The sequence below is a fragment of the Physella acuta genome, unplaced genomic scaffold, assembly GCF_028476545.2.
Source record: "Physella acuta isolate Inbredline_101_S28 unplaced genomic scaffold, ASM2847654v3 ptg000280l, whole genome shotgun sequence".
NCBI lineage: Eukaryota > Metazoa > Mollusca > Gastropoda > Physidae > Physella > Physella acuta.
In genome coordinates, this window is record NW_026731799.1 from 218,613 (window position 1) to 242,959 (window position 24,347).

The following is a 24,347-nucleotide window of genomic DNA, read 5'->3' on the forward strand; positions in this document are numbered from 1 at the left end:
TTATGACATCATAACTTACGTGACGTCGCACCTATATGATGGTATAGGATTGGGTTAACGTGTACCTCACGACCAGTATCTAGTTTACGTAGCCGTGAATATAATATTATGTTGACTGATGTGTGTAAGGGGGAGGGGCAGTTTTGTCTGACAAAACATTTGGGGCGGGGGTGGGGTGGAAGGTTTGTTATCGATGATCCTCGAAGAAAAGGCAATGATGAATTTACACGTGAAAACCATACGGTGAGGATCTATGGCAGGTGAGGTGGTGGGGAAGTGTGGGAGAGGCGTTGTGAGGGATGGCATGGTGGGAGTGAAGAAATGTGGGGGAGGAGTGTTGTGGATATATGTGGTCTGTCGTTTTGTGGGGGGGGGAGGTGGCATGGTGGGACTGAAGATATGTGAGGGATGTTGTGGATATATGTGGTCTGTCGTTTTGTGGGGGGGGGGGGGAGGTGGCATGGTGGGACTGAAGATATGTGAGGGATGTTGTGGATGTATGTGGTCTGTCGTTTTGTGGGGGGGGGGGGGAGGTGGCATGGTGGGACTGAAGATATGTGAGGGATGTTGTGGATGTATGTGGTCTGTCGTTTTGTGGGGGGGGGGGGGATGGTATGGTGGGATTGAAGATAGGTGGGGGGATGTTGTGGATGTATGTGGTCTGTCGCGAGAATGCATAAAGTTATATAAGTGTGAAGATGTGTAGATGTCCCACGTTGATGTGATGGTACGCATTTAGTTGACTAGCTACACACAATTCGTCCCTCTACACAGTGTGTTCAAGTTATGTATCGGGATTCCCCGATGGAATTGCTAAAAATAGACACGATTAATTGCCACTGTGCTTTTCCTAGTGAGGAGCTTTTTGGCTTTTGGAGGGGAAATTAATCCATGTAATGGGATTCATTAGAGTTGCTCCCCTTTAAGGAAATGCTGTCTCCATTGTTCTGGTAAGACTATCAAAGAAAGTCTTGGATGGAAGGTTTTAAATGCTGAAGTTTTTTTCTCAGGACTGTGGTTGCACGTTTCTTTTTTGTATTTTGTGTTTTTGAATTGTTGGGGATTATCCTCTTATAGCAGCCAATCGTAGTCCTGTATTAGTTACAGGTGGGAGGGGGGTAGTCTCGCTAAATATATTGATTGTCATTACTAAAACCAGGCATTAATCGCTTTAACTTAAAGCTTTACCGTTTAACCATCAGCTCAATTGTTGAATATATTTGTGTTAAATGTTCATTTTTAGTGTCCTATACATGGTAGGGGTGGTGACCTGAGAAAATAATACTTCTTGGACACTTTCTAAAAAAGGATGCTACAACAGAGTTAACACTGGTTTGTAGTGGTGTATTTTTGTCATGCTGTCAAAGTGTAGTGGTGTGTTGGTGTTGTGCTGATGTATGTAGTGGCGTGTTGCTGTTGTGCTTATGTGTGTAGTGTTGTGATGGTGTTGTGCTGAGGTGTGTAGTGGTGTGTTGGTGTTGTGCTGAGGTGTGTAGTGGTGTGTTGGTGTTGTGCTTATGTGTGTAGTGGTGTGTTGTGGTTGTGCTATTGTGTGCAGCGGTGTGTTAGTGTTTTGTTGAGGTGTGTAGTTGTGTGATGGTGTTATTCTGAGGTTTGTAGTAGTGTATTGGTGTTATGCTGAAGTGTGTAGTGGTGTGTTGGTGTTCTGTTGAGGTGTGTAGTGGTGTGATGGTGTTATTCTGAAGTGTGTAGTCCTGTGACCCTACACCTTTATACCTAAGTTGTGAGAAAGAAAATAAATGTGGAAATAAGAGATCAATAAAAGAATTGCTGCAAGATCAGATCAATTAGAAGGGGGGGGGGGCAGATATTATCTGTAGATGTTGGTACCTACACTATGTAAAATTGACAGTTATTTTTTTTATCTCTGTATACAAGAGGATGCACACGTGTTTTATCAATAACAAGGTAGGCACCAAACCCTGCTGGAAGTTTCATGATGTTCAGATGATGTCCAGTCTGGTGGTACCAAACTCTGCTGAAAGTTTCATGATGTCCAGATGATGTCCAGTCTGGTGGTACCAAACTCTGCTGAAAGTTTCATGATGTCCAGATGATGTCCAGTCTGTTGGTACCAAACTCTGCTGAAAGTTTCATGATGTCCAGATGATGTCCAGTCTGGTGGTACCAAACTCTGCTGAAAGTTTCATGATGTCCAGATGATGTCCAGTCTGGTGGTACCAAACTCTGCTGAAAGTTTCATGATGTCCAGATGATGTCCAGTCTGGTGGTACCAAACTCTGCTGAAAGTTTCATGATGTCCAAATGATGTCCAGTCTGGTGGTACCAAACTCTGCTGAAAGTTTCATGATGTCCAAATGATGTCCAGTCTGGTGGTACCAAATTCTGCTGAAAGTTTCATGATGTCCAGATGATGTCCAGTCTGGTGGTACCAAACTCTGCTGAAAGTTTCATGATGTCCAAATGATGTCCAGTCTGGTGGTACCAAACTCTGCTGAAAGTTTCATGATGTCCAAATGATGTCCAGTCTGGTGGTACCAAATTCTGCTGAAAGTTTCATGATGTCCAGATGATGTCCAGTCTGGTGGTACCAAACTCTGCTGAAAGTTTCATGATGTCCAGATGATGTCCAGTCTGGTGGTACCAAATTCTGCTGAAAGTTTCATGATGTCCAGATGATGTCCAGTCTGGTGGTACCAAACTCTGCTGAAAGTTTCATGATGTCCAGATGATGTCCAGTCTGGTGGTACCAAACTCTGCTGAAAGTTTCATGATGTCCAAAAGATGTCCAGACTGGTGGTACCAAACTCTGCTGAAAGTTTCATGATGTCCAAATGATGTCCAGTCTGGTGGTACCAAACTCTGCTGAAAGTTTCATGATGTCCAGATGATGTCCAGTCTGGTGGTACCAAACTCTGCTGAAAGTTTCATGATGTCCAGATGATGTCCAGTCTGGTGGTACCAAACTCTGCTGAAAGTTTCATGATGTCCAAAAGATGTCCAGTCTGGTGGTACCAAACTCTGCTGAAAGTTTCATGATGTCCAGATGATGTCCAGTCTGGTGGTACCAAACTCTGCTGAAAGTTTCATGATGTCCAAATGATGTCCAGTCTGGTGGTACCAAACTCTGCTGAAAGTTTCATGATGTCCAGATGATGTCCAGTCTGGTGGTACCAAACACAATTGGAATTTTCATGAACTCCACGCCACTAGTTCATCCAACAAGATACCACAGATCCAGTTTGTCACCAGTCATGGCTCTAGAAATATTTTTAGGCCTGCACTGATTCCTCGTTTAGAAAATAAAGTGCCAATTTATGATCCGACGTAAAAGAATGGGAAATCCATTATAAAACCGCGGATAATGACTTCTGCGATTAACAGCATGAAAATTTAATTGGAGTATGACGCTAAGAAATTAACGGAAATTTTCTCCTCAGGTGCCAGAGTTTTTGGGCAAACAATTTCCTGGTCACGACGGAGGCGCCGTTTGTAAGGGGCGACACAGCATCGCAGACATACGATCTTCAATTAAAGAGTTATTTTTTAATTACTGCGAGAAGTGAACTCATGCAAAAGTAGGAGATGTTAGCGATGTTTTGATTGGATGTAAAATATTTGTAATACTTGTGTTTGTGCTGGTTGTGTGTGTTTATGATGCATATAGCTCTTATAGTTGTTTGCGCTTGTTGTTGAAAAAAAAAACAACATAATGGCATTTTATCCGACACAGTAACATTTGCTAGTAAAATCTCTTAGGGAAATTAAATATAATTTGCTTTAAAATATTGATACAACTAAAACTTAGTAAATAATTATCTCAGACTAATAACAGTCAAGTAAACGTCTAAGATTTATGTCAGACAGTTAGATGCATATGTCGTACAGATAATCAGAGGTAATTAAGTTTAATTAAAAACTTATTATCTCGTTTAGTTTGACAACTGGTGTGCTTCTTAAACAATCGGCTATAAGATTTGTGTCCACGCCCCCTATTAGTGTAATGATTACATTATTACAGCCTACACGGCTGTATGTTAAGCTATTACATTATGCCAGCTGCCGTCATTTCACACGGCTGTAGAACTATGACTGCTCACACAAGGGGAGCCACCACTACAAGCAGTAGCGTAGCGAGGGGGGGGGGGGCGGGATGGGGGGACATATGTCCCAAAATGGGTTGGAAAAATAAATTGAAAGGTTGAGGACGGTTCAAATCGAAAGTTTGTCCCCAGGCGCCGGGAAGGGTCGCTACGCCTCTGACTGCAAGGGGAGCCACCCTACAAGGGGAGCCACCACTACAAGGTGAGCCACCACTACAAGGGGGGCCACCACTACAAGGGGAGCCACCACTACAAGGGGGGGGGGCACCACTACAAGGAGTCTTGAAAAAATAGAAGTTGGTATATGATTAAGAAGGAACAGTGTGGTCGAACGGTAGAGCGTTCGACTGTTAGCCAAAAGGTTTTGAGTTCGGATCTCGGGCTAGAGTCTGTACGAAGTACTCGAGTTTACCCGCGTCTAATGGGTACCTGACTCACGTTAGGGGAGTTAAAGCCTGTTGTACATAGTGATGACCACACTATCAGATGAAATGCTAGGGCACTGACACAGGTCAACTCTACTTCACCTGCCCCATAAACCGTAAGGTGCGAAAGGGTAATTTACTCTACGTATATGAATTAGAACTTTGTTACGATTAAGAAATTTTTTTTTAGTAAAATGTTTGTTGAGACACCGAAAGGTGAGCATGCGCAGAGGCAGGTCACGTGGGACGCTCGCGCACGTGCATCGATCTAGTTTATATTTCAACATGGGTGAGTTGTGCAAACTCTGGGGGGGGGAGGGGGGACTTGTCATGTGGGGTGGTTTTTGGCTTGTGGGGTGGGACGAGGAGGCTAATGGTATGGGGCGGAGGAAGCTAAAGGGGGGGGGGGATTGGCGTATGGGGTGGTTCTTGTCATGTGGGGTGGTTCTCGCCTTGTGGGGTGGTTTGTGGCTTGTGGGATGGGTCGAGGAGGCTAATGATATGGGGCGGAGGAAGCGAAAGGGGGGGAGGGGCTGACTAAAACAATGGGTAGCTATTTTAAGTCATTCACTGATGTTCGATGTTGTAAGTCAACATGATGTTTCAAGTTAACATTATGTTTCAAGTTAACGTTGATGTTTTAAGTCCTCAACCGATTTCGTAAGTCAACATTGATACTTGATGTTTGAAGTGACATCAAGTGATGTTTAATTATGTAAGCCAACACCAATGTTTGTAGACGTACAAACACAACACCAATGTTCGTAGACGTACAAACACAAACTCCCCTCTCGGGTTTGTATTTGCAGACGTCGTAAGTTTGTTGTCCCCAGCATCCGACACCACGTGACACCACGTGACACCACGTGACGACTCGAAGAAAAACCTGCGCGCGACTTTCTGGATCGACGCCAATTGAAGAGCGGGTGCTGGTGCCAGATCGAGGCTGAGACTCGGCTAGTCGTCTTCTGATTGGCTTAGCCCCGGGGTGTTCCCGGCGTTCTGACTTCCCTCCCGCGCGCTCTATAAAATTGTCGCGCGGGGCCACGGGAAAATATTCCCAGCGTACCCCTGCCACGGTAGAACTCTGAAGAACTTTCGAATTTCTGGCTGGCTTTTTTTAAATTTTGGAACTTTTAAATTTTGGAACAACCGTACAAAAAGGTAACTGCACGCATTTTTATTTAAACTATTTTTTATTGCCTGTTTGTTTTTGTTTTTACTTGTATATGCGCGATGTTGAAATCTTTGAAAAATTTATGACACTAGAAGTTTCTAAACATTACTGAGCGAGTCAGATTAAGATTACGCTGTTTAAACTTTAGATTAATTTTGTAGTTGTCTCCCTTGGTCATGTGAAAATTTATATAGCTAGCTTAAATTAACAGCTATTTTCGAATATATGAATCAAAACGATGTTTTATGAAGCTATTGAGAGAAATATTTCGCGTGAGAAAAATCTGGCTCATCAAAGTTAGCATTGTAACATGTATTCATGTAATCACGCCGGCACAAAATTCACGTTAGTTTACATACATAGTGTTAAAAGTTTTGTGCTTTGAAAACTTGTCATATTTTTTATAGTTTGGTTCATTGAGAAATTTCACAACAAAAACCTAATACAGGCTCGTCAGTGTTTCTTTCAGACATTTTTCTCCGGGGTGGGGGCGGATTCAAATTTCCTGGGGTTGAGGTTAACTTTTGTATTATTTTTCTTTCGTTCGCGGGGATGTCTGAAAGAAACTTCGCTGCACGTGTATTGTGAAACAATCTTGCAAATGTTGGGATACATTTTCTTTTCCCGTTCGTACCCGATACATGGGGCAGATGAAGTAGAGTTTATATGTTTCTTTGACCTCTACTTACATGGGGATAGTGTGGTCAACACTGTGCCCTGCCACCTTTGTTTCCCTAACGTGGGTCAGGAACCAGTTAGAGCTGGGTGGGCTCAGGGATGACTTACAGACCGGGGTCCGAACTCCAGACTTTCATGTTAGCAGTCTACCTCTCTACCGCTAGGCCACGCCTTCCCCAATTATGTTATTTCTAAATGTAACCGTTTCTTGTACTCCATTGACACATTCAGTAAAAACCTTTTAAACGGGAAACATTACAATACAAACAAAGTATATCTACGTGCGCAGTGGTGGTCGGGTAATTGAACGCTCGATTGTTTACCCTAAAGTCTCGAGTTCGGAGACGCCTTAGTTCACCTAAAGTGAGTCAGGTACTAATCATAGCTTGGTGGACTACAGACCCGAGCCAGGAATCTGAATTCCAGACACTCTGGTTTGCTGTTCTGATCTCTACCATCTGAACACGCTGTCCATAGCAACAAGTTATTCTCATGGACTAACTTCTACCTCTCCACACCGCCGTCTGCTTTAACCCGAACACTGGACATAAACGTCTGCTTTAACCCGAACACTGGACATAAACGTCTGCTTTAACCCGAACACTGGCCATAAACGTCTGCTTTAACCCGAACACTGGCCATAAACGTCTGCTTTAACCCGAACACTGGCCATAAACGTCTGCTTTAACCCGAACACTGGCCATAAACGTCTGCTTTAACCCGAACACTGGCCATAAACGTCTGCTTTAACCCGAACACTGGCCATAAACGTCTGCTTTAACCCGAACACTGGCCATAAACGTCTGCTTTAACCCGAACACTGGCCATAAACGTCTGCTTTAACCCGAACACTGGCCATAAACGTCTGCTTTAACCCGAACACTGGCCATAAACGTCTGCTTTAACCCGAACACTGGCCATAAACGTCTGCTTTAACCCGAACACTGGCCATAAACGTCTGCTTTAACCCGAACACTGGCCATAAACGTCTGCTTTAACCCGAACACTGGCCATAAACGTCTGCTTTAACCCGAACACTGGCCATAAACGTCTGCTTTAACCCGAACACTGGCCATAAACGTCTGCTTTAACCCGAACACTGGCCATAAACGTCTGCTTTAACCCGAACACTGGCCATAAACGTCTGCTTTAACCCGAACACTGGCCATAAACGTCTGCTTTAACCCGAACACTGGCCATAAACGTCTGCTTTAACCCGAACACTGGCCATAAACGTCTGCTTTAACCCGAACACTGGCCATAAACGTCTGCTTTAACCCGAACACTGGCCATAAACGTCTGCTTTAACCCGAACACTGGCCATAAACGTCTGCTTTAACCCGAACACTGGCCATAAACGTCTGCTTTAACCCGAACACTGGCCATAAACGTCTGCTTTAACCCGAACACTGGCCATAAACGTCTGCTTTAACCCGAACACTGGCCATAAACGTCTGCTTTAACCCGAACACTGGCCATAAACGTCTGCTTTAACCCGAACACTGGCCATAAACGTCTGCTTTAACCCGAACACTGGCCATAAACGTCTGCTTTAACCCGAACACTGGCCATAAACGTCTGCTTTAACCCGAACACTGGCCATAAACGTCTGCTTTAACCCGAACACTGGCCATAAACGTCTGCTTTAACCCGAACACCGGCTACAAACAATGACGCTAGGGGGCGTTGGTGCCCATTGGGATCCGGCTAAATGGCGTTGGTGCCCATTGGGATCCGGCTAAATGGCGTTGGTACCTATTGGGATCCGGCTAAATGGCGTTGGTACCTATTGGGATCCGGCTAAATGGCGTTGGTACCTATTGGGATCCGGCTAAATGGCGTTGGTACCTATTGGGATCCGGCTAAATGGCGTTGGTACCTATTGGGATCCGGCTAAATGGCGTTGGTACCTATTGGGATCCGGCTAAATGGCGTTGGTACCTATTGGGATCCGGCTAAATGGCGTTGGTACCTATTGGGATCCGGCTAAATGGCGTTGGTACCTATTGGGATCCGGCTAAATGGCGTTGGTACCTATTGGAGTCCTGAAAAGGGTTGATGTACCCTTCGGGGTCCGACTTTTGGTTAACTTTGTTATCAGCTCTTTGCTGGATGACATTTGCTTACGATCATACCCAGTGGTTTAACTAAGATATGAAGGGGGGGGGGGGGGAGCGTTTAGCCTGGGGTAGTAACTTTGTCCTGAAAATGTATTTCATGTAAATCCATCACATATTTATCTACAGCTATTTATTTTTAGAAACTCTGGTAAAACTTACCAGCTGTAAAGTACTTACCCGTTAAGACCCTCAATGTTAACACATTAAGACGGGTCTAATGAGGCCCCAGCACAAAACACAATGTCTTTGGGGAGACGCTCAAAGGACCAACACACAACTACCCAAAACCTCCGAAAAACCACCCGAAACCACCATACCCACACTCATACATACACACACACATAACTATCTAAAACCGCCCAAAACCATCTGTACACTTTGAACAATTAGAACACTTCAAGAAACATTCCCAGAAAACAAAAGACCCGTAAGCACACCAACATTCAACAATCAACATTCCCATCTCCCCTTCTACATACTCGCAAGAAAAAAAGACCCACCCCCACTCGTCCGTGTCTGAAAGCATCCACCCACACAAGACCGTATACAATGAGACCAACCTACACATAACTGATCCACTGAAACCAACCTACACAAAACTAATCCACTAAGCCCAACCCTTAAAAGACTGATCCACTAAGACCAACCCACACAAGGCTTATCCACTAAGAACCTTTCTTACAAAACAAAGTAACCTGCCACACAAAATAACAATAAGGCAGGATATTTACACACACACACACATACGCACACACACACACACACACCAATACACACATACATACACTCATACAATATACTAAGACGCCAACAAAATTCTAAGAACCCCCACCAACCTTCCCCCACCCTCCCCACACACCCACTAACCACACGCCCCTACACCGAACGACCGCTCTACCGCACACGTCACCCACGCCCCTGGTCTCTAGCATCCGGTCACAACAAACCACGACAACATCACCACTCGAACCACACGACCTCCACACGTGAACAACTCTCTGAAAGCGCCCCCACACTGCAACCCCTCAACACAATACCACTAATCTTGAGCCCCATGTAAGTCATCTGTTTCATTTAAATAAATCTGCATAAGCTGTCAGGGAATTTTAAACGTAGACCCTCGTGGGGGCGGGAACATTTCAATAAGAACAAATGATCCGAGAAAACAGCCATCGACTGGCACTTGATCTGCAGACGTCACGGTGTCACGTGATCAATATGGACGTACCTGTCAAGTACCTTTTTGGACCTGGCGGTCAATAGGGCAGAGGCAGTAGAGTTCGCCTGTTTCCTTTACCGCTGCATTTGATAGGACTCATTAGTTCTTTAGCCGCCATTACTTTTGCTAACGTGGGACGGTTTCCCATCACAGATCGCGATCCGAACCTTAGACTTTCGAGTTAGAAGTCGTAGCTTTGTCCAACCAAGAACAAACTATAAGGCAGCAGTTGTTTGATTTTGGAGTTGTCTCTCCTAGAAGAGTCCCATCTAACGAGCCTCATCTGCCCGAGTGTTCGAACTCGAGACTTATCCTGAACGACATCAGTGAATTCAAGGCCGATATCCCTGCGCACTACCACACGTCGCAATATCCTGTTTAGACGACCACGTCCGGTTTAGTTGACGGAGCGGCGTGGTCCAGGGGTAGAGCGCACAATCACGGACTGTCTTGTCAGATCAAATCCTGGTGACAGTCTTGGTCCACTCTAATGTCTTTCAGGCCACCTAGCGCGGCTACATTCCAAGAAAAAGTAACGTTAGTTAGTGTGTAGGATATTACCGCCCCTTAATATGGAAATACAGCCTAAAATTATCGATATTATTTAATGTTGTTTTGTTTTGTTTTTTATTTATCTTTAGATATTTTTCTTTAATTTTTTTTTTCAAATACCATCTGTCTCTGTGTCTTTCAGTATCTGGACAACTAGTTAAACATAGACGCTGTAGGGACAACAAAGCAGCTTGACCATCCTTTGAATTGCAGACAGACAATAGAAGAGATAGAGACAGAAAACAGACCAATCACATCACTGAAACACCAACCCGTCAAGATGGCCGCTCTGTGGACAACCGTCATGTTGATCATCCTTACGTCATCAGTTCTGGGGTGAGTACCACGTCACTGTCTATGTGAAATGCAGTGTATCTTTCCAGTATCTACCCTCCCCTTCTCACCCCCCCCCCCAACCATTCTATTGAAAGAAATAGACGACATAAACAATTTAACAAGAAAATATTTACTTTAACCAGTGTCCACACACCCCACGCGTAAGCTTCAAGCCCCCACTTCTCTAGAGAAAATTGTCCGAAAGAAACCCCTATGAAATGTAAGTAAACGTAAACCTGTACCTCTGATTTATCCGAGTAAAACATTTCCTTTCGATGTTTGGAACTACTCTTGATCTTGTCTTTAATTATTTCTGGTGTTTGGCCTTCTATCGTTGACATATAAAATTGTTGTTTTCACTTGTACTACAATTGCCTTAAAAGTCTATGTAATCATACTCATTTATTTAATCTTTAAAAGGATTCTTGGCAAGCGATAAAATTATACTTAAATTTTTATAAATATTAAAGCTGTTTGGGAACCATCGATTACACTCTTATTAATTTTTTTGTATCGAATATAAGCCGTTGAAAATAATGTTTATTTTTATCAAAATATATATTTTGAAAAAAAAAAGACCTCTACCCCTCCTTGAGTCAACCGGAGTGGCCAGGGAAAGTAAAACAATGAAAGTCACAACAATTGTTTTCCATGGTAAAATACACAATAGCGGTCAATGGGGTATAGCCTAGTAGTTTATTTATATTAAATGATATAACATCCCCTATCACCACAACACCCTGACTCTACTAATCCAAAATATAATTAGTAATTATTTGTTTGAAAATTTCTAGCCTTAATAAAACCGGGATTCAATTTTCGCTTATATCTCAAGTGTTATAAAATATTCAATTTTGGTTAAAAAAAAAAAAATTCCTGCAACAACTATTTGAAACCATTTGGAACTTGTAACAGTGCTAAAGTGTTTGTTACAATTTTCTAGTGGGTGCGGGATATCACAATGACGGCAACACTTCTTTTTTTTTATGGGAGGATGTTGCAGTTTTCTTGCCAAAGGTTAACATTCCATTGGTTGCGAGTCTAAATATTTTGGGACCTGCCCATTTACGCGCACTAACGCGTGGATTATCAAACTGCACCGAATGACATTTGCTCCGTTTAAATCCAAATAGCTTTGAAAATATCACAAGTAAAAAACCTTCACCGGAATTGAATATCACCAAAAACATGATATCCGGATTTAGCTGCCAATCAAAATTTGTATTTTAAAAATAGACACGGCATCGATTGTGATGAAGTATTTCTGTGTACAAAAAAATTTGGCCTCAATTTTATTTTTTTTAATTTGAAAAATATTAAATTTAAATTTTTTATCGCTACTTAAAAGACGAATTAGACGAAAACACGTTTCTGTTGCTTTGCAGCGATAGTAAAATTGGAAAACTTTTCCAAACCGAGGAAAGATGCGGTATCGTGGATTTCTTCTTGATTAGCTTCCACTGTATGGCTTTGTGCTGATCTCTTTTAATCCCCAGCCCATTCCCGAATGTAAACCATGTGAGTTGAGATCCTAATCCGCCTAGTTAATCCGCCATGTTTTAGGCCTATATATCTAAAAGTACTGGGCTGGTTTTGATGAAAGAAAAATTAGAATGGACGCAGCAAAATTTTTATTCATGTTAACTGGAGCAGGTACATGTACATGGATGAAGGGTTTCTTTCCGGCATGGATGTCCGGCATCCGGCTTGAAGTCGTTAAAGGGGTAAATATCCGGCTGCCGGTCATGCGTGACTTTGAAGACGACACGGATTAATGGTTAACTTGAGCGTGAGCAGTCACGTATCTGTGTGGGAAGTCACGTCATCAGATCACGTTTGTGAGATGCCATTCTGTGATGTCACGTCTGTGTTGTCACGCCAGTCAGATCACGTCAATAACATCACGAATCTGAGATCACGCCCTTTGACCCTCGACGTTAATCACGTGATGTTATCTGGTCATGATGACGGCTATAATTTGTTCTACCAAGTTGGCCATTCAAGAGAGCGGAAATGTATTTTAATAAACATCACATTTTTACAACTTAACAAATCAAATTTTTATCAACTAGTTAAAAATATTCCATATTTACCATCTAGTTAATATAGATAAAACTTTTGCAATCTGGTTTTAAAAAAAACATCCCATTTTTTACCATCTATTAAAAAACACATTCTTACCATTATTACAATTTTCTAATTGAATGTATTAGAAGCTTAACAAAACTTGATATTCTACTGGGCCAACATAAACATGAATGTATTGGAAACTTTCCAAGACTTGTCGAAATGTAAATACCACCCTTAAGAAACAAAAGCCATCAAATTAACAGGATGTAACTCACTAAATAAAGGTGACAACATACAAACATGGATTTACATTAGTTCAAATTTAAATTAAAAGATAATGACATTTTAAAATGTCAAAACTGTTGTTTTTTTTTCATAACTTACTTTAATCTCTTGAATATCAAATTACATGTGAATTGTGTAGCTCTTTTGCAACACGGCGCTTATGACTACAGCCGTGTTGGGCAGGGCAAGGATCGACAGGGTCGCTGTGCTTTTGTTGATGGTCGACCTGTTTTCCTTCAGGCAACCCACCCTCTTCTGCCGTCTGATGAGAATTAAACCGTACTTTTACATACACAATTCGACACACTAATCGAATTTAACCAACAATTCATCGGGGGGAGAGGGGGGGTGGGGTCCTGAACCAAACTGCAACAATCGGTCACTTCAATCACAAGGGAGGTGATCGAAATAAGGGGAGAGAACCAGAGCTGCCAGATATGGTGTCTGTCTGCCAAATTTCAGTCCCAATTTAATAGTTCGTTCACATCTGCTGGGTCGTAAGTCGAGGGGTGGGTGGAGGGGGAGGGGGGTCATAGGTGGAGTCAAGCACTGGTCCTAATTTACCCACCACCCCCTCCCTTTACTAAAAACAATGACTACCAGAATCTCACAGGGCTATGTAGAAGAGTCAAGTCTTTTATGCCTCATTAAAATTATACCTGACTTCGTAGTTGCAAACACAACAAGCGAATGGTTTATATATATATATATATATATATATATATATATATATATATATATATATATATATATATATATATATATATATATCTATATATATATATATATATATATATATATATATATATATGTATATATATATATATATATATATATATATATATATATATATATATATATATATATATATATATGTATATATATATATATATGTATATGTATATGTATATATATATATATATATATATATATATATATATATATATATATATATATATATATATATATATCGTGTGGAAAGTATTTTAAATATTCTTAAACTAGACAATCTATTTCTCCTGCCAGCTCACCAACTCAACATCCCTCCTCCCCCGTCCCTCCACCCGTGAAAAACAAATGCCTTGAACTTTTGAACTGACCTTGGGAGACCTGAAAATTTGAAAACCTTTTAATGAATCGCTACTAAACATTTTTTTTCTTAAGTAGCCGGACCACGTGATCCCGAGCTTAGCATATGAATGGGTTGTGTCATATTCGTTCCCCCCCCCCCAAACTGCCCCATTCCAGGGCGGGGTGGGTACATGACAGTTTTTGTTTCCAAGATGGAAATAAATTTCTTAAGCCTGGGGCTGAGAAGTTGTGTTGGTCGACTGTTGGCTGACGTTTCCTTCCGTGACGTGATTGGTGACGTGATTGGTGACGTGATTGGTGACGTGATTGGGGACGTGATTGGTGACGTGATTGGTGACATGATTGGTCACGTGATTGGTCACGTGATTGGTCACATGATTGGTGATTGATTATCGGTTAGTAGTAGATCTAGTGGATAAGTCTTGTCAAATATGCTGAGAGATGTTGGTATGTCACACTTCTGGTGGGGCTCATTGGCACACATCAGGTGTGGATGTCATTGGAGTGGTCATTGTCACATTTTTGCTGGCAGTTGTCACATCTCAGGTGGTAAATGTCACACCTCTGGTGGGGGGGGGGCACATCGTCACACATCTGGTGGGGGGCACATTGTCACACCTCTGGTGGGGGGGGGGGGCACATCGTCACACCTCTGGTGGGGGGTGGGCACATCGTCACACCTCTGGTGGGGGGGGGCTCATTGTCACACCTCTGGTGGGGGGGGGCACATCGTCACACCTCTGGTGGGGGGGCACATCGTCACACCTCTGGTGGGGGGGCACATCGTCACACCTCTGGTGGGGGGGGGGGGGGCACATCGTCACACCTCTGGTGGGGGGGGGGCTCATTGTCACACCTCTGGTGGGGGGGGGGCTCATTGTCACACCTCTGGTGGGGGGGCTCATTGTCACACCTCTGGTGGGGGGGGCTCATTGTCACACTTTTGGTGGGGGGGGGGGGGCTCATTGTCACACCTCTGGTGGGGGGGGGGGGGGCTCATTGTCACACCTCTGGTGGGGTGGTGATCATGAAATTTTTTGTAGGATGGTTATTCACAAACGTCAACTACGAGGGGTGGGGGGGAACGGTCGGAAAAGTCAGTCTCAGAGAAATTTTGCAATGACAAGTGAATATAGCTCAGTCGTGCGCGCGCGTGAGTGTGTGCGTATTTACGTGCATGTGAGTGGGAGTGGGTCTGTGTGTGTGTATGTGTGTGTGTGTCAGTTTGTGTGTGTGTGCAATGCAGCTCCTGATTACTAGGTGCGCGGCAGACGAGAGATGCATTCTCCTGACGAGTTGTCAGACGTGAGTGACGTCATACGACGGTGACACCAACCAATGATTTTTACCGGATCCAATTTTTCTGATGACGCGGCGAAAAGATCTGTGCAATTTTTTTTTTAATAATCGTCATAGGTACTGAACAAGACACGTAATCAAGGGGAGAAGGATTTCTGATATTTCTTGAGAACATCGTCGAAATATTTCTTATAGAATGTAGCAAATCAAGACTAAGATACCCAAATACCCTACAGTGTGTTGCCCTACTTTGTTATTATCATCATTATCATCATTACCATCATTATCATCAGTATCATCATCACCCTGCTCCTCTTTCGCTACATTGTTATCACTACTACAAAAACACCATCTTTATTACCACCCTTATTACCATCATCAACAACAGCCGTTCCCACAAAATCACCATCACAACAAGTCTACGACTACAATCAAATGAACTCAAAGTAAACAATAGCGTGGTGTAAAGAAGTGATACATTTAAAAAACTCATTAGTCTAATTAGTGTGTGAGTACTTCCTGTTCCACTCCACTCCATTCACCGCCCCCACCCTCGTACACACACACACGCACACACACGCACACACAACTCTATTCTAGATTTTTCCAAGCAGACCCACACAAGTTCTTCAAGTACAGTCCTACTGTTTTATTCTACTGACACAATTTGTTGTTTGGTAGTAATTTTGTTGTTTACCAAATTTCTGCCCCAAACTTAATTTTCACGTTTACCGCCCTTGACAATTAGTGGTTCTCTCCCTTCTCCCTAGCCAGTTCGATCCACTTCCGGTGTGGCCAATGTAGTCTACAGTGTCTGAATGAGTTCCGTGAGTTTTATGTTTTGTTTCCTACGTCTGCCTGCCGGAACTATGCCGGAACTCTGCCGGAACTCTGCCGTTCCTTTTGTCCCCGGTACCACTGACTTTAAACCACTCCTGACTTTTGTCAGCATTGCGCCAGGTGGGCCTAATCACTGACACCTTGCCATGTGGCAGCTTAAGATGGCGGCAGGTATTTCATCTCCCGCTCGATAACTTAAATACTTCCGGTTCGTGCATCGAAGTAAGTCTCAGGGTTGTTTCCCTTCGTTGTCGAATACGTTTAACAACGTTGACTCGCGTTAGTTGAGAGAATTATAGCCCTTGGCGGCGGCGAACGTTACTTGAAGTTGTTTTATTGCAGTGGATTGCTGTTGAACGAGTTTCGAAATTTTCGATTTTTTAAAACTTAATTGTTGCTAATTACTGTTAGGTGGTAGAACATGACTGTCAGTAACTCGGTAATTACTGTCTTAATTGTAGGGTCTTGAACTACGACGACTGTTGAAATTGTGAGTGTGTGTGTTTTTGTGCGTGCGTGTATCTAAAGCTGCTTGTTCGTATTGAAGGGTGTAATTTAATTGTGTGTGAGTGTATTTAGTTGCTACGTGAATGTTTAGAAATGTGGTGTGTGTGTGTGTGTGTGTACAACGGTGTGTTTAAAATGAGTTAATTACATGAAGGAGAATGGGGATGTACCAACGGCTATGAGTATCATTTATTTCACAAGCGCATTAAAATTGCGAAAGCTAAATATGACGACATGTCAGTGTCTTGGCTATAAACATCTCCCCCACACCCCCTCTCCCCACCCCATCCACCCCCACCTCACTCCCCTACAACACGCCTCTAATAACAATCATCACCGTTGACTTTTTCGACGGATGAAAATCAAAACAAATATTTGGCCGTTCAGGGGAAGTAATTAACATGTACGAAATGCCACTCATTCGATGTAATCTATTTTTAGAATAAGCTGCTTTACGGGAAATTCCGATGCTTATTTAAAAAGAAAAAAAACCTCCGTGGCCCCACTAAGACTCCGTGTGTTGCAACGTGTGATGTCACTTCCTGCCAGATGCCAGATGTCACTCGGACGGGTGGTCACGTGGTTGGACATGGTGAGCAGTCGAAAAGTTTTTTTTTAAACCCGCTCACACTTCACGTGATTCTACGCGTGTCGATATGGTGCAGGGTAAAAAGGACCAACCATAAATCAAGGAAACTCTACTTCACCTGCTACATTAACCACATAGAGCTGCAACCGTTTTAAAAGTGTATTTGGTCGAATCGTTAAGCTACAGATTTTATCCATCTTTTTCCCCTCTGTATTGCATGATTACATTTCATATTACGATCGCTTTTTATTTTATTTTGATTTAATTAAAGCATATTGTCTTTACAATGTTTTGTTTTAATTTAAAACACGTTTAACAACTCTACGAGTATTATATTGAGTTATATATCTTGATTTAAATATTTTGATTTATAAAGCGAGTTAAATATCTTTGACTCAAATATTTTGACGTAAAATCTTTGAGTGAAAGGGAGATTGAACAGAAAACATTCCGAGATGAATTATTTTTGTAATGTGACAAAAAGCAGCGTTTGACCTGATACCGTAAACACGTTAAAAAAAACACACGCTCAAAGACTTCCGGCCGTAGCAAAACGCTATCCCATTGTAACGCTGATCCCAACATATGACGTCATGTCTGGTTTGGAGGCCAATGCAAAAAGTGACGTAGTTACTAGGCTATGTATAAAAAAATGGTCGGGGGTGTTTTAATAGTATCATTCAAGAGGAGTGGATTACATTTTCCCATAACAACGTCACTACAGTAACGCCAAGTCCCAATAAGAAAGTGTGCAAGACCCCCCCCCCCTTCCCCCATCCCCCCACCTCGTTTTAGTAATTTAAAATAGAATTTAAAAGACTACATTTTTAAAGCAGAAAGGTCATTATTGTTAGCTGAGAGGCAACTATAGTGGCCCTCAACTCATCAAGGCTAGGGTGACCTTGACATGATTAAGGGTGGCCTTCAACTCATCTAAGTAGAGACATGTCTAGCCTAGCCGGTAAACGATCAGGCGACTGCAAATACAAACATAGTACCATCAACTACAGCAACAAGAAATATAGCACCATCAGCTACAACAACAGCTTTAGCACCACTAACACCGGTATCATCACTAACCTCAGCACTATCAACTACATCATCAATAATGCAATACGATCAACTACAGCAACAGCCGCAGTGAAATCAGCTGAATGGGAACAGCCGCTCACCAACGGAAGAAGTATTTTGTTCGTAAAGGGAGAGAGACTGTAAAACTATAAGACCAAAAACTTCTCATGGTTCTTTGTTTCTAATTGTATGGCCTGTTTTAAAAAGATGAGACCACCTTGATTATTTCAAGAGCCGCATAATTTCCTGAGCCGTCTGCTGGTTTGCCGCCAAAAAAGAGCTGAGTTATGCTAACCGCGGAGTCATGTCTTCATCTTCTGTGCCATATTCGTCATTTCCTTTTGCGCATGCGCCAAGTCAGCCCACCACCTAAAGTCCGACTACTTTACAAATCCAATTTTGATCTAATAAAAACTAAATTGCCTTTTGTAAACTTGGCGACTCACCCTGTTTCGCACGATATTAGCGAGTGCATTTTCATTCTGGATTCCCAGTAAGACTTTCAAATGAAATTAAGTTTTGATCCCCCAGCCCCACCCCCACCACGCCCCACCCCTTCTACACTGTACAGCCAGCAGAATGAATAACATGGCTGATAATTGTGCCCCTATAATGTCGTTAACACGATTACATTCTAGAACCTTCCACTGCGTCTTTGCATCTTATTTTATTCTAAGTTCCAGAAAAATTTATTTACATCTAAAGGTTGCAACATTTGCAGGAATATAATTACCATATAGATATGCGGATGCCGTTATTTCCCCCCCCCCCCCCCCCCCCCACCCGTTGTTTTCTAAGTAATAATGTTTTTATAGCAAAAGTGCATTATTTATAGAGAAGGAAGTGTTCGACTGTTGTGATCATTTTAAAATGAATAAAAATTTTGTTCTACGCGGAACTAAACATGCCAAATAAACATGTTGGCAAGTTTTTCGTGATGACAGCTTGAAAGTTTAACCTAAACGTTAAAGGTAAACCCATTTCCACCTCAGTTATACCGGACTGGTGGTGTTATATTGGGTAAAAAATGGGTTTCATCACTCTCAACTTATTTCAACATTACATACATTTAAATTGGTATTTACACATAGATCAGGATCAGATCACAATATTTTTGGCAAGGCGTATGTCCGACATTGGCAGTGTCATGATGTCATGATGCCATGGTGTCATGGTTTCAAAGTGTCATGGTGTCAAATACTGTACGCCACGCTTGTCACTTAATTTCGACAGCTGAAGGCCTCTCAGCCATACGTCATTTTCATGTGACAGTAGGCGGCGTGATTTTGACACTTGGCTGCATCATTTGTCACTTTATTTTAGCAGTTGATCTTCTCATTTGTCACTCAATTATGACAACTGCAGCATTTGTGTATTAATTTTGACAATTGCAGCATTTGTCAATTAATTTTGACAGTTGTCTTTCACACATGTCACATGGCTAAAGTTCCACGCGATTAAAACCAGGAAAAAAGTTTTGAACGTTTCCTCCTTTTGTCTTACGCTCATCCGACGGCCGAACACAAAAATCTGGACATGTTCCATATTTGACCCCTCTCCTGAATTGCCAATTAGGCAGCGTTAAACAAAGCCTGTCCGCCCTTCATATATTAATTGCCTACATTTTTTTCCTTAAGAATAAGATCCGATTGTAACCTTCATAAAAAATAAAATTTTCCTTTAAAAAAAAAAAAAAAATTAAACGAAAACTCTATAAACTCCCCAGAGTGCCAAATGTGGACGGTTGGTTATTTTGTTATTATTATTATTATTTAATATCTTATTTTACAAATATTCATACTTGTACCATAGAAATCGATACCCAATAAATACATATAAATGCAACATATGCCCCAACAGTCGTACGTTGCGAATCATATGCGCATACACACTGGATACGGAAGCAGATTTCAGCCAATGAGAACAGAGGTCTAATTAAATCCAGGGGCAGGTGCTGTTGTCTGTTTAAAAATAGAGTGTTCTCCCCTCCCGTTTGTTTTAAATTTAATATAGGCCAAACGTGTTTCATTCAGATGTGGAGATTTTAGATTCTTTGGATGCTGGGTGGGGATGGGGGTCAAAATCTAGGGTGTCTTTATATGTGTAAAGATATTCAGAATTAATTCTGAAGGCCGGAGAGTATGGGGTGGGGGAGGGGGTTGATTCGTAGATTGCATAAGAATTTTGTCTTGATAAATTTTTTAGCGATTGTTTCGTCCCTTGGAGGTAAGACGCGACGTGGGTTGTGATGAAGGTGTGACGAGTGTGTGACGATTTTGTGACGATTGTGTGACGATTTTGTGGCGAGTGTGTGACGATTTTGTGACGGGTGTGTGACGATTTTGTGACGAGTGTGTGACGATTTTGTGACGAGTGTGTGACGATTTTGTGACGAGTGTGTGACGATTTTGTGACGAGTGTGTGACGATTTTGTGACGAGTATGGGACGATTGTGTGAAAATTTTGTGACGCTTTATGAAGATGATACAAATTTGTTCTAGCTCTACACACTATGACTCCTACAAACCAAGATTTACTTGTAATACCTTAAGGCTCCTATCAAACCTTATATTCACATTACCACCTACAGATTCCGTGACCTCCATATTACCACCTACAGATTCCGTGACCTCCACATTACCACCTAATGACCTCGTGACCTTTAGACAACCGAGGCACTATCCGCCATTACAACATGACAAAAATGTCACTGACACATTCTGTTTAGAGATTATTTAGCACGTGCAGTCCGGAGATCACGTGTCACTATTAGATTATTTCATGTGACACTCGGTAGGCGTCTTGTCAGTTGTCATGTCCTGCAGTACTTATGTCCTGTCATGCCCTGCAGTACTTATGTCCTGGGAAGTTGCAAGCATGACTTATGCTTGACTCTACTTAAGATGTTTGCGATTCTAAAAGTGAAAACGTTCGGTGTGTGATGAGATGTTTTATGATGTTGGGGTGTAATATGAGGTGATGTGTTGTGTTGTGTTGTGTTGTGTTGTGTCATGTTGACATTGCACGCTACAGACTGACGCACAAAGTGACGTTACTGTCATTTTGCCTGTGATATACACTTATACACACATTCTCTATGTCGTATGCCCTTCTCTGACGTCAAACCAACACATGAAACCAAACATGTACACACCAAATGACAAAACCCATGAAACCAAAACTGGACACACCAAATGACAAAACACATGAAACCAAAACTGGACACACCAAATGACAAAACACATGAAACCAAACATGTACACACCAAATGACAAAACCCATGAAACCAAAACTGGACACACCAAATGACAAAACCCATGAAACCAAACATGGACACACCAAATGACAAAACACATGAAACCAAACATGGACACACCAAATGACAAAACCCATGAAACCAAAGATGGGCACACCAAATGACAAAACCAATGAAACCAAAGATGGGCACACCAAATGGAGACACACCTCCTATCGACGTGTTTGTGATCAAACAGCTTCAGCAGACGACAATTCCAGAACTCGGCCGTGTCAGAGTTTTGGCCTGCTGTGACCTTGACCCCCGAGAATCCGCGCGGTGAAATCTTTCCCTACAATCCCATAATTCCTGTACCGGATATTAAACAGTGAGCACAGTGTCAAAACGACCCCCTTACTTCCTAGCAATAAAAGAAAAAAAAACGACCAAATTTTATTTAAACAGCCTAGTTCATTGAAGGGAATTTATAAAAGCTGTTGTGTGGCTAATTAATTAGCAATTAACCAGCAATATGGTATGGATGTGGTCACTTAATAATTTGAACATAGCACAGTCTACTAGATGTTAAAAAACAGGGGACAATGTTGAAATAAAAGTGACTTTCCCTGGCAATGAATAGTGCAGATGAAGTAGAGTTTATCAGTCTCTACGAACTGGTCGATGGTCAAGACATTATGGTCAGCACCATGACATCTTCCTTTCCAACACAATATTGTAAACTTAAGAGTTCGTATGCTGGAGCTCTATTGATTAACCTCCATACTTTACACAATTTCACTATATATATACTAGCTGCATCCCGTGCTCCGCCACGGTAAATCTTTTTTAAATGTACCAACTTTGAAACAGAACAAAACAAACAAAAACAACACAAACACAAAAAACACAACCACAAACACAACACAACCACAACACAACCACAACACAACCACAACACAACCACAACACAACCACAACACAACCACAACACAAACACAACACAACACAACTACAACACAACCACAACAAAAACACAACCACAACAAAAACACAACCACAACACAGCCACAACACAACCACAACACAACCAAAAAACAACCACAATACAACCACAACACAACCACAACACAACCAAAAAAACAAAACAACACAACCACAACATTAGAATCACCACCAAACAACACGCTTTTTAGGCGTCCGCGCCCAAAGAGACCCTTTCCAACATTAAAAATTTAAGTCACATAAATAGATCCTACTCCATAACTTACAATAAAACAATGCGATGCAAATGAATGTACGGCAAGTGGTGTTTACTTTTATGGTTCTAAGAAAACACATTGGCAATGTAATTAGAATTACCACCGAAAAACACGCTTTTCCCTGGCGTCCGCGCCCAGAGAGAGTCTTTCCAGCATTCTCTATACTATAATTATAAAATTTCACCATCTGTTAACACCAAAAAACAAAAACAAAAAATAGTGATTTTGAGAAATCATAGACTAATTAGAAAATAATATAAATAATCTTAACATTTTTCTCTTTTAATTATGAACCTTAACATAGACTAATCAATGCGGTAGTAATAAAAAAAAAGATTAACTTAAATTATTGTTGAGTTAAATATATTTTCGAATTACCTCCCTTGAAAAAATTACCACAAAAAAAGTTGAATTAATTAGCTTTTTCGACCTACTTTTATGGAAATGTATCCATTTTTTCTAGGAATACAAACTAAACTGATATTTGACATTGATCTTTTTAATATGTTTTAGCAATGTGCAAATATTTAATATTTTCATAACGTTATGCAAAAAAATAAACACAGTGGCATTTATAAAATAGCTCTATGCCGTTATATAAACGAATCCTACTCTATTACTTATAATAAGACACTGCGGTGCACTGAAAAGCACAGCATGGTGCGAATGATTACTTTTATCGTTCCAAAAGCTATAGCGATGACGGACGGAAGGAAGGACAGACACAGCCCGCTTATATTATAGATATATATATATATATATATACATATATATGTGTGTGTGTGCGTGTGCGTGTGCGTGTGCGTGTGTGTTAGTGTATGCGTATGTCAACTAAACTTTATCTAATCCATTACGAACTAGTCTAAAAAATGGAATGGACCTACCTTTTCAAAATTAGCCAGATTTAATTTTTTTCGGTGCTAAGATCAAAATGACTCGGGAAAGAAATGTCCTTTTTCTATCCCATCTCGCAAGTGATATATTCGCCATCTTGACCTATTAACCTCATTACCGCCGTAAAGAGATTGCGGGACAGTCCTTTTGATGCTATTTAACCCTAACAAGGAACCGATACCGTGCTAAGTCCCCCCCACCCCCCCCCCCACCCCCTGCTGTCCAGGAACTGATTGTGACATCAAAGTGTTGCACGACAGTGGCCCAGTACTCACTCCGTGCACTCACCCTGCTCTTAATGAACAAAGCAGAATGGATGGAATCGAAATCAAGCCAGTATCGATATCTCGCGGATTCGATTCTCTTAAAATGGGATTAGACTTTTCTGTAATATGTGGAAGAGGGGGGGGGGGGGGTGGGGAACGAATATCTTTTTTTTTTTAAATCTTCTTGTATTTTTTTTAAGGTTAATCGGTTTTTCTTTTTTTTTTAACCTTTACATAACGTAGCGATCGAATCTGGTGTATTTATTTCCTGTAACTACCTACCGAAAGTGAAACAGGTGCTCACTTCAAAAGTCTTTGATTGTGTCCCCACCTGAATGGGACTGGTTT

At 41.7% G+C, this 24,347-nt stretch overlaps 1 protein-coding gene across 1 annotated transcript in view; it reads left to right on the forward strand.

Annotated features, from left to right (window-relative positions):
• Positions 1-5,500: 5,500 nt before the first annotated feature.
• The window catches only part of LOC131939448 (uncharacterized), a 65,213-nt gene continuing 46,366 nt past the window's right edge, over positions 5,501-24,347 (forward strand). The window contains exons 1-2 of the mRNA XM_059297740.1: positions 5,501-5,674; positions 10,399-10,592. Of these exons, the coding sequence (XP_059153723.1) occupies positions 10,537-10,592 (56 nt within the window). The 5' untranslated portion in view covers positions 5,501-5,674; positions 10,399-10,536. The remainder of the gene's footprint in view (positions 5,675-10,398; positions 10,593-24,347) is intronic.